Here is a 12,576-nt window from a genome sequence, read left to right on the forward strand (position 1 = left end):
AAGTTTGTAGGGATAATTAAGAGTCATAGTGACACAGGATCATTAAAAAATATTGAAATATTACGGGGCACCTGGCTAGCTCAGTCAGTAGAACACACAACTCTTGACATTGGGGTTGTAAGTTCGAGCGCCACATTGGGTATAGAGATTACCTAAAAATAGAATTTTTAAAAATATATATTGATAAATTTTAAGAAAATGCATATCTATCTTACAGAAAGATTACTTTTAAAATGGTTTTAAAGCATTTTTGTACTTAAAGTGGTAAGCCCTATGGGGTACCTATTTTGTAATGCTCTGAGATAAGAAAAGTGTTCTTTCAGTGAATGCTAAATTTTTCTGTTCATTTCAGAGTTATTAGGTCAGGGCGGGACCCTTAGAATCAAAGTGAGCCATTGCATACCAAGGGAGCCTTCTCAGGAGCCTTCTCATATACCAAACTCCTTCATACTTTGCTAAATTTCTCCTGGGTTGGGAAGTGCTAATGAAGTATTATTTTTATTAGGTAAATACCTGAAGAGAGGCTTAGAATTTAAATATGAGCATGTTGTAATTATTTGGGAGTGTATGGAGAGGTGACACTGGTGAAAATACTGTACATTTATATTCAGGTTTTGCATAGATGCTTATAATTCAGTGGGTTGGAGCTGAGAAGAGAATGAGAGTGAAATTAGGTGGTTTTCCTATGACTTATTATACACTGTTGTCTATACTGAGACAGTTGCAAAGAATGTGAACTTTGGTTGAATCATCCAAATTAGAAATAGACAGTACCATCAGATGTACCAATTTGTTTTCCTGGACTTACACATAATATGTGTCATGATTAAAATACAAGTAACAGAGAACACTTAAAGAAATTATTTTGCTTTCCAGTTTACAAGTACCCAATTCTTATGTGATAATTTAAATATCAGATGACAGAGTTTCCTATTAAATAAGGTTACATTCTCCTTTGTTCAGGAATCCTGGAGATAGAACTGAGTGAATAGGGAAGTCTTTAAGACAGAGAGGAGAGATAGAGAGAGTGACAGAGACAAGAGAGAGGGAGAGAGAAGAGAGGAGAGGAGAAGTGAGGAGAGGAGAGGAAACAATATGCATGCAAAGAGAGAGAATATGTTGGGCCCTAGAATCCTAATAGTGGTATAGAAAATAATCCAGCTGAACATACAACTCCAGCAACTTCTCCATTCTCCAAATCTGAAGCCTAAGAGTGAGAGACAGAACATTTTCATAGAAAGCCATTGGGAAGCAACTCTGGCAGGGTCCGAGTACAGTGAGCAACTCTCTGTGCCTGGATTTCAACATAGCATCAAGTATGAAGCATGTGAAGTGAGGAAAATGAAATGTCTTCCATTTGAATATCTGTAGAGAAAGGTTTCTGAGTCTAAAATGATTTCTGCCTTTTTTAGAAGGAAAAAGTGGCATAGCTTCACAGCATGCAATTTAGAATTATTTATTAAAGTGCAAATTCTACTATCTGCTTATTTCACAATTTTATCTTAAGCAAACATTTCTTTTACATTCTTTGGATTCCACTTTTATGCCATGAGGGCAATCAACTGCATTGAATAATGTGCATCTGACATGCTAGGGAAAAAGTATTGAAAGCATTAAAGGGTAGAGAATTTTCTTTAAAGCATAAAAAGTAGACCATGAATTTCTTTGAAAAGAAGTATCTATAAAGTGAAAACCTATTTAGCCTTGTTAGCAAATTAACCAGAATTTCAAAAATATTCTAATTGTAGTTTATGTGCCATTAGATTAGAAACATCTTTTTCTTGAAGCATAATATAAATAGAAGAGTTTAAAACCACAAGTTTACATTTCAATAAATTATCACCAAGTGTACACACCAGCATGAACCAACATCCAGGTCAAGAGTAAACATTAGTGGTTCCTCAGATGCAACCTGATGTTCATCATCACTATCCCTTCCCTTCTCTCCAAAGACAAGTCCTTTTTGACTTCTAAAACCCTAGATTAGTTTTGCCTTTTTAAATTTTATACAAATAAAAAAAAATAGTGTGTATATTTTTGTGTCCAGCTTTTTTCTCTCATTATTTTTGTGAGATTCATCTATGTTGTTGCTTATTAGCTGTGCTGCTTTCATTTTTTATTTATCTATTATTGTATGTATATGTATATATACATATATTCACAGGTATATTTCATTGTATGGGTGAACCAGAGCTTACCCTTTTTTCTTGAAATGAACATTTGGATTATTTGTAGTTTGGGGCTATTTCTAAAAAGGTCATTGTGCTTATTATATACATATTTTTGTGCACATGTGCATGCTTTCCTCTTGGGTTTGCTAGGTCACAAGGTGCGGGTATGTTCACATTTAGTAGATACTGTCATTGTTCTCCAAATCAATTGAGCCAATTTATATTTCTACTAGTAGTGTATGAGATGTTCTGTTATTTATTGTCAATTTGTTGGGAGTGCAATGGTATTTCTTTGAGGTATTAATTTGTATTTTCTTGAACACCAATGAGTTGTATATATTCTCACATCTTTTTAATCTTAGTCTAAAACGGATTTAATTTACGTACCAAAATTACTTACAGTTAGTAAGTTGTGGGTAAGTATTTAACTTTGCCCTTTGGCACACGAGGTAAGTGAGAATTGTTCCTTGCTGCGGTGTGTTAAGGGCAATCATCAACCATCCAGAATGTTAATCCATTTTTCTCTACTTTCTCATATCTTCTTAGTGATATGGTTATAAAAACAAAATGGTCCAAAAGCTTAGATTAAAAATTACATTCTAACTAGGGCTCACAGAGTTAGTTGGGAAAGAAGCCATTTTAGGTCAATTGAATCCTTTTACAACCATTAAACAGTGCACTTGCTTTGCTAATCAGTAAAATTTGTCTCTGGGTTATCATTTCTTATGTGTTCCCTAGTTCCCAAATTCTAGGTCCTCAACCAGTCTCATGGGAATCACCTGGGCCCCATTTCAGATTCATGAATTAGAATCCAGGCACGGGTGGGCAGTGGTGACAGGGATGAGCATCAGAATTTACATTTGCAAATAAGTCACCTTCCTGATTTTGATGAGTTATCCACTATGGATAAGTACATAACATGATGATCTTGGAAGGATCCATCAGCTAACTTCTATGTCCCTTCAGACAACTGAACCAGGATTAAAGGATGGCCTGTAAAGCAATTGGGGAAAGATATGAAAGGAGTGATGAGTAAGAGGTGCTGAATAGCTTGAACTAATTGTCTTTTAGTCTTTTAGAGAGTTGTCTTTTAGAGATTTCTGCATTGAATAGGAGAGATGATCGTATAGACTGCTGAGCATACATTCTTTACAAATAAAAACAGAATGTGTGTTGTGTACACTGTAACTGCCAAGCCAACAACAACTGCAAATAGACACCATAATGGACAGATACTCCTAACGGTGACTTAGTTCTTAGTTCTTCAAGTCTCTCACCTTTTGAAAGTACTACTTTTCTTAAATGTAGCCAAAACTATGTGAATAGACTTAAGCATTGAATCTCAATGAGGGTACTTGGCATAATGCAATAGCAAGCAGAAGAATGCTTGAAATAAATTTCCATAAATATGAAGCATGCCTGTCAATAAATTTAATTTCTGTCTGATTTAATAAAGGGCTAGATAAATATACAAACATGAGAATTATAAATTATGTTTTAATTTTCTTCACCCACTATAACTGTCTTACAGCAGGTTAAAGTTTATAAATTGAGATTTTATCTCAACTAATCTCATTTAATGTTGCTTCACAATTAGATAGCTAAAAGGAAATTGCAGCTTCTAAACACAAAGTGTGAGATTGATCTAATCAGTTCTTTTGCTTAAGATTATTGTATTATGAATTTCAATATTTTGAATGTTATAAATTATAATCATATATAAACACACATATATACTTGCTTCCTTTTCAAAAGACTGAGGCACAGTGTCTGATTACAAAGATAGATTGGTTATTGTATTATTAAATTGTTTTTGTTTTATTACATTCAAGAGGTATAGAAATATTTGAGGAAGTCTTCTTTTGTAGTTGAGAAAATTATCTATAATGTTCATTAAGGAACATCTTTCAAAACAAAAGCCTCACACTTCACTGAGGTTTTTCTCTCTGACTAAGAAGTTAAGCTCTAACCTAGGAAGGAAACAGTAGCCTAGACTTCTGTTCACCTCTTACCCATGATGGATCAGTTTCCCAGTTCACTTTTCTCTTGATGTTCCATGAGAGGCACATCTCCTTGTTTGCTCACCTGCCCAGGTATTTGAAAATACTGGACTTGTTCTGTTGTTTGCAGAGGGTGGCTTCTTCACACCACGCTGAGGGCTGATGCAGAGGTAGGGTCCCCCACCCACCAGACTACCCTATTCTCAGGATGAAAAGAAGTGCAACGAAATGAAACAATAAATGACGCTTAAAGATATCTTGAGTATTTCTGCTCATTTCAGAATAATAGTAATATTGCCCATTAGAAGGAGACAAAGGACCTTGTTAACTTAAGCTTTAAAATTCAGAGCGGGGGTGCCTGGGTGACTCAGTCGGTTAAGCATCCGACTTCAGCTCAGGTTGTTATCTCACAGTTCGTGAGTTCGAGCCCCGTGTCAGGCTCTGTGCTGGCAGCTCAGAGACTGGAGCCTGTTTCAGATTCTGTGTCTGCCTCTCTCTCTGCCCCTCTGAACACTGAATTTTTTTTTAAATAAAAAAAAATCTAAAAAAGAAAAAGAAAATTCAAAGCGAAAAGACTTTCTGTAGCATGGTATCAATATAACTCATCTTTTTTATTTTATTTTTTATCCAGATGAAATGATGCCTGACTGGCAAAAAAAGAAATCAATAGCATTATTAAAGATTTCTAGTTACATGTAATTACAAAGTGATTTTTAAACTTATCTACTTTATTGACATTTTTTATATTTAGATGTTTTAATTAATTTACTTATTTCTCATTTGTCTAAGGATTAGCCATTTTTAAATATTAAATGAAATGGTGACATTTATTGTGACTGAAAAAAACATCTTACAGTATAATTTCTTCTCTGTTGTGCGTTCTTCCTAGATGTTTGTCACCACTACTGTGTGAATTCTGAATCCTGTACCATTGGTGATGATGGCAGTGTTGAATGCGTCTGCCCAACACGCTATGAAGGTCCAAAATGTGAGGTTGACAAATGCATAAGGTGCCATGGAGGGCACTGCATTATAAATAAAGACAGTGAAGATATATTTTGCAAGTAAGTGAACATCCATCTTACTTTATAAAAGCATTTGAACTCAAAAGGATGTAGCAGTTCAGCAATAAACATGAAAATAATGTCAATTACTTTTATCCTAGAATTCTGTTAGCGACCATTGCATCCTTCTTTTTTCTTTTCTTCTTTTCTTTCTTTCCTTCCTTCCTTCCTTCCTTCCTTCCTTCCTTCCTTCCTTCCTTCCTTCCTTATTTCTTTCTTTCTTGTGGATAAAATTCATTTCTTCCCAAGTAAATGAAATTATTCAACACCTATTATGTTCACCTGGAAACATGAAAGTTCATCATGTAATCATGTAATGATGTGGTCAGATTATTCTCTATATAGAATATTCCTAATAGTAAGCAAGAAATAGTAAAATGCAACATACTTTTAAAAATCTATATGCAATATCCCCAAATTAGAGGACCTGAAGCTTTTGTTTCATTATTATCATTGATAGTAAGTTTTTACATTTCTGTTGTTAAAATGAGCCTCGGGATGGGGGTGGAAGCAAAAGACTTGTCTAATGAAAATGGATTTTAATCTTTGGGTTTTTAATCTGATTTTAAACATAATGCTCCAAAATAAGTAGAAGTAATAATGTTTCCTAGGAGGCCACCATAATAAAAATGTCCAAGTTAGACTTTGGTTACGTTGCCTTTTGCCCCTTGGCTTTAAGATCAAGTTAATGGAAAACAGAAAAGAAAGGGAAAGAGGGAAGGAGGAGGGTGGGAGGGAGGAAGGCAGGCAAGCAGGCAGGAAGGAGAATATGGAAGCTAAAGGGTAATGCCATTCAGTTTCTATTGTGAAACAAGTTCATGCCACTGAGGTTAGAGATCAGTCCTAACTCTCAACTTCTTTTAACAACCTTTTAAAAGAAGGGCTTGTAAAGCACTCAACTCTATCAGTTGCCTTGCTTAGAAGTATAATAAATGAGAAGATGAGATGGAAAAGCGTGCTGTAAAGTGCTCATGCCATGGCTTCCACTGAGACAGCTCTGCACGGGTGCCAGTCCTGAGTTATGTCGCTCTGCCAAACAGGGCCCAATAAAATTTTATTACAGACGGCATCGACAGTTTTTCTTGTTTATTTACTCTCAGTTTAGAATTTACTCTAAATATAATTTATGTTCTCATTATGAATGACATTTACTCAAACTCTCAAATTGGGCCATTTGAAAGTACATTATTTTTTTAAGTAAAGTAATTGAAAATATGACTAATTATAAATATGTGCCTTGGATAAGTATATAAAGGCATTTTCATATAAACTCCAAAATCATGTTTGTTCATTAAGCTCATGAGGTCTTTGTGATGAATCTTTAGTATGACAGAACTTTGTTTCCGTTGGTGGGTGTACATTTTTCTTTATGTCCTGCGCACCACATCGGAAATGCTCTCTAATCTCTTGCTTACAACTCCATTCCATTCACATAGGAAATAATAGACTGTTATCTAAGACAGGCTGTAAGTAGCAATTCCTTCCCACTATACCTTGGAAAAGCTCATGCAGAGATACACAAACTTTTTCCATTACAAGGAGAGGTTCCATATGAAGAAAGAAAGGCAGACTCTTTGTGCTCTCAGTACTGCCTACTACACAGAAGAAATTGGCTTCACCAACCTAGAAACACCAGAGCCTCATAACCTGAGTAGGCATGGAGATCCAAGATTGTAGTTCTTAACTCATGAAAGAATCTTCTGGAAAAGCATATGTCAGATGGATAAATAACAGTTGCTGACAACGAGCAGGCAGTGGAAGTTTAAAATCAGGAGTATAATATTTGATCAAATAGGCTGCATTAACATATAAGCATGATACAAACAAGGCTCTGGGTAGTCTGAAACTTCTTAGACAATTTTGTTTTCACTTCTATGACACTTTTCATCTTGGCATTAAGTGAAGTTTACAGTGATGCTAGAATTTCTGTCTCATAGGTAAATAACTGATACAAAAACAAGACCACAAGTGAGTTAAAGTAAATCTTTTACATAAATAGGAAAATTGAAGCCTCCATATATACTTGTGATTCCAAATAGTCAGGTGTCTTACTAATGCACAGTCTATAAGCTGTCAACCAGAATAGATACTCTGTCAAGGATAATAAGCATATTCTTTAAAAATGGAACTAATTGTATATTTTTCTCTTTTGTGGAAATCGAAGTCAATGTTGATGAAGAAAGACTCGATCATAATTTTGAATAGCCTAAATAATACCTTTTCAGTGTCAATTGTTATGGGAATTTTTTCTGTGTACTGAACAACTGGTAATTAACTTTTGGAAAGTGATATATCACAAACTGTGTGTGTGTGTTCATGTGTGTGTGTGTCACACTTGCCTCTAAGAAATAAAATTACGATGAAAATCTATGCTAAAATATGAGCTAAACTCTTTGATGTATTATAATGAATTGAGTAATTTGTACTTTACATTTGAAATATATACAAATTTCTGTCTTCAATTTAGGATTCAAACAAAACTTTTAGAAAGAGAAAGAGGCAACATCTTTAATAACTCTTGAAAGACGGAGTTTAAAAGCAATCAATAGTTAGAACTTTTTTATCTTTAAAAGCTGATATTTGGTGTATACTTATCTTTTTTGTCAGAAATCCTTTAATGTTTAATAAGCTATTTTTTCTCTTTGACGTTATCCTTTAGATATAGAACAGAAACTATAACTCTGCTCTTTGATTTTCAAGGAGGCTGGGATGGAGGGCAAGAAAATTCTCCCAGATCCATTTAACATACCAGATACCAATACCACTAAATGTGTACTTGACTTACTTTGCATCCATATTCAGATGCTTATAGATTATAAAGTCATTCTCTGTTAAACCTTGGAAACTTTAAACTGCTTCCTCTCCATGTTTGGTTCTACATGCACACATCTCCTATCCAGTACATAGTTGACTCATTGCTTCTGTTCACCTTGAAATGAAATGTGATTTTAAAATCCAGGCTCTTAAAAAATACCTTTAAATTAAACACCTGAGAAAGTTATAAGCTGTTTGGTGCATTTCCTGCACCCCTGCCACCTACATGCCATGAAATAAATATTCACAGAATAAATTAATCAGGACCACCAACTGATCATTCCAGGCATCCAACCAGTCATTGGGAATTACCCTTTGATAGAAGTAACACAATAGAAATCCATCATGGAGACCGTCAAAGTGATCAGTGATATTGCAACCTGATTTATGTGTCATGCTTATGTCCAGATTTATTGTGACACCACTGATTGCTTCATAGCACTAGTGCCAACATGATCTTATAATCAGAGTAGCAGAATGATCTGTTGTAATTCTGATTTGGGCCAAAGCTTGTATGAATCTATTACCCTACTTCTCATTCAAGAGATCTCATGATAATTCAAATAACAAGTTTCTGTATTTTTCCTATTTTAGCTGTGCTTGGTTTTGTTTTTGTTTTTGGGTTCTTTTTTTTTATTATTTTCATGTAGCAATAGCCATGGTGTTTATTCTTAGACAGATAATATGCTATAAATTAGAATCACTTCCATAAGAAAACCTACCTTGTTACCTTGTTGCCATATTACATATTGTTCCTATAGCATTTGTTTACTTTTACACTGAACTGCCCATGACTTTTTTTGTGTTAGAATAAAAGCATCAACTTTAATTACAGTATATAGTCAAAGAAAAAAAGTGGAATAAAATGACTGCCAGATAATCTTATACTTTCTTACAAAATCTGGAATCTAAAACTCATAACAGTGTTTTGGGGCCAGATTTTCCAGTTTACAACAGATAGCAAAAGCATTTGCTTCCAGAATATTTGATCATGTGGTTTATAATTCACACTGATGTCACCAAACCCTAGTTAAATGAAAAGGAAATAAGATACGGATGCTAATATCTCCCTGCAGTATAAGTGATAGACATTAGAGCATATTTTTTCACACATATATCTAACTACATTAAAATTTTATATTAAGCAAGTGGGTTGAAAATTTGAAAATTACCAAAAGACAAAAAAATTGTCTGCCATCATTTTGTTAAAAAAAAAAAAAATCTTTGCCTCCAAGAAGTCTGTCTTTCTGAAAACTTATTTTTAGCCAGGTGCACTCCATTACTCCTCTATGATGAATATTCTCATTTGCAGAGAGTTTATGTCAGCTTTTGACAATAACGATGGCAGTAACAATGAGATTTCTTTTTTCTTTGTTGCTGCAGCTGCACTAATGGAAAGATCTCCTCTAGCTGTCAGTTATGCGATGGCTACTGTTACAACGGTGGCACATGCCAGCTGGACCCTGAGACAAATGTACCCGTGTGTCTGTGAGTATTATGTAATGTTGTGGGCTTGTTATGGTATGACTTTGTATGTATATGGAATCCCTCCTCTATTCTCCTTTCTTGGGGTAATGCATTTTAAATGAATGTTTCATGGACATCTCTGATCAAGTATTGTCCTTCATTGGCTCATGTGCTGCAGAATCTCCTCCTTCATCAATTTGCTAGTGATTTCATAAAGAAGAGCTCATTCAGTTCTTAGCATCATACCCATTGAAGATATTCATAGATCTTTGAACTTGGAAATGCCAGGGAAAACTATTTTAATATCATTGACCTTATTTAGATATGTGAAACCCAGACATAATTGTATTTACATATACTTGGTACTTACAGCTATCCTTTGAAAAAGAACCTGTGGTATCTTTTCAAATGTATAATGATGTCATTTGATGTTTCTGTCAGGTTTAGAGTGTTGTATCATGTAAACCTATTAAGCCTCTGTCTCCTTTGGGAGACATTAACTTGAATCTGGGTTTCTAAACATTTGGAAAGTATTGGAGATTCTCTGCTCACGAGAAAAATCTAGAATTTATTTTTCTCCCTTAAATACCTGACAGTCCAGAATGGACAACTTGAAATAGAACCATTCCACTTATGTGGTTTCTATTTTGAGTTTCCTTTGATCACTGCTTGACTAGAGGGATGATACTTACATAAGATCCACATCTGCAATCTGTCCCCACCTTGTCAGAGTAGCATGTGATGAGTGTGAATGAGAGAGAAATGGGCTTACCTGACAAAGTTTGATTCATATGTTACTATCTCTGTATGAAATAAACTTGAAACATATTTAGAAAAAAAATCAGACGCTTTATTTAGCTGTATTTTACTGAAATTCTGCAGATGCTCTGTGGGGTTTAAAAGTCAGCGCTGTGACCAGAAAGAGAACCCTTGTGATCACTACTGTCAGAATGAGGGGATTTGCACTTTAACTGCGTTTAATGAGCCAAGATGCAAGTAGGTTTAACCTTCCACTTACCACTGCGCTTCGTGTGACATCATTTCAGGCCACAGTTCATTGGTTTAAATCATGAACATCCACATGCATTTCACAGTGTATACTTAATCTCGGGGCTCATCTGTGTCACACACACTTAACCTTTGCTTCGCTCACCAACAAGTGTATGCACTATAGTCAACTACAGTGTCTGGAAATATAATGGAGGGAATGAGAAAGCTCATGGAACTGTCTAATGAAAACACGTTTGCTAGAATAGCAGCTCTTAATTAGAGAAGTACAGAACCAGGTGTTCTTAGACTCTATTGCTATAGTCTGTACTATATTTGGAATAGTGGCTTTTGTTGGTGACTTTTCAAGTACTGATGAAATAATACATTATTTTGTTTCCCAAAATTCTACTGAGAACATTTACATTTACAGAAGAAATAGGTACATGGTAAAAACTTTGTTTTCTCATAGTTTAAATCTATTTTTCCTGATTCAATTTGTCCATAACAAATAAACTCATTTCCTCTGAGAAATTTCAGAGACCACCTTTGGGGTAACTATCAATGTTCATCACAATGAAAGTTATTTTTGCATTTTGCATTTGAGTTTTAGAGGTGGATTGTATCTGACATCCCCTTTAATACCCAATGTCATAAACAGAGGCTGTGATTGGCATCTGATAATAGCTCCATGGTGGTGCCAAAGTGCACTTAGAAATGGCCTTTAAGCGCAATTGTAGTGAATTATCAAAACTCTACAGTTTTGTTCACACTGGTCTATTTTGTTATTCAAGAAATGGTATTCTTTAGATTATAGTCAAAATAGATGGGGAATGATTAAAGTAATCATATAGGAAAAATTGGTATTCTTTTTTCTGCAAGATATTTGAATATGTTAAACTAACATCCCTACATAAACTACCTCCAAAAATATCACTTTAAATTATAGTCCACAAAATGTGTATAAACTGATCTGTTAAGGCATTGATTCACTTCACAGTTCATACTCAGGTTTGTACCTTGTCCATGTGAAGACAGAGGAGACTCTTTTTCAGTTCTGCCTCTGCCTGGATGCATCCTAGACAAGTGAAGATGAATGAAATTTAACCCCCAACATCAAGGAGCTCATTAATTATTGGGGTTAAAATATCATAAAACAACTAATTAACCTTTTATAACGTAGCTGTGACCACAGGAAAAAGAGAGGGCAGTGGGCTCTTAACAGGGCAAATGATTTGTTCACAATGGGAAATGGAAGCTTTACAGAAAAGGCAGCCTTCTGTGGTTTATGTAGTTCATGAAGTTCAGTGAGGTTGGGAAGAGCAATCTGAAAAGAAAGAAAAACATAAGCAAAGACATGGTTGTGAGACAATGTTCTATCTGTGGAGCTGTGAAGGGTTGAACATAGCTAGAACAAAGGGTGACTGTAGTTGCGAGGGAGAGGTGTTTGAGGACACAAAACTGGAAAGATGAGTTGGAATCCTATTTATGTCAAAGTTAGGGGATTCCATAGGATCCCAAAAGGAATGAGTGGCCAGAGAGATTTGAGGCAGAGGCTTGAGCTGAAGGAGTTGGCTTTTGAAGGTGACGCTTATTGCCATGTGAGGGAGAGCCCTGGATATCAGCTGCAAAGACCCCCCACAAGGAAGTTTGTCAACTCTTGAGGAGAAAATTGATGAGAGTTTGAACCTGAGCAGTGTAGCTGGAGGGAAGAAGATCAGGGGCAAGAGATTCATGGGTATTTCAGAGTTAATAAGTCCCGAGTAAGCCTTGATGAAGCAATGATCTAGGTACTCATGTTACTTCATTTCTAGGATACCGGTAATAATGGTTCTGGGGCTGAGTCTTCACTTATCTCTGCATTTGGTTTTATGGAAATTCTGTCTGTGCCTTGTTTTTTTACAATCTAAAATTTATTTATTTTTTTTTATTTTTTATTTTTTTACAAATAGTTTATTGTCAAATTAGTTTCCACATAACACTCAGTGCTCATCCCCAAAGTGCCCTCCTCCATGCCCATCCCCCCTCCCCCCCACATCCATCAGTCCTCAGTTTTTGTCAGCATTCAAGAGT

The 12,576-nt window shown here is 35.2% G+C and overlaps 1 protein-coding gene across 1 annotated transcript in view; it reads left to right on the top strand.

The window, feature by feature from the left end:
- LRP1B (LDL receptor related protein 1B) overlaps positions 1–10,516 on the top strand; it is a gene marked incomplete at its 5' end in the record, with an annotated part of 553,279 nt that extends 542,763 nt beyond the window's left edge. Inside the window, 3 exons of the mRNA XM_039222492.1 lie at positions 5,061–5,235; positions 9,433–9,537; positions 10,399–10,516. Of these exons, the coding sequence (XP_039078423.1) occupies positions 5,061–5,235; positions 9,433–9,537; positions 10,399–10,516 (398 nt within the window). The remainder of the gene's footprint in view (positions 1–5,060; positions 5,236–9,432; positions 9,538–10,398) is intronic.
- Between the last annotated feature and the right edge of the window lie 2,060 nt (positions 10,517–12,576).

Source organism: Hyaena hyaena, unplaced genomic scaffold, assembly GCF_003009895.1.
Source record: "Hyaena hyaena isolate Hyena2069 unplaced genomic scaffold, ASM300989v1 scaffold_1141, whole genome shotgun sequence".
NCBI classification, from domain to species: domain Eukaryota; kingdom Metazoa; phylum Chordata; class Mammalia; order Carnivora; family Hyaenidae; genus Hyaena; species Hyaena hyaena.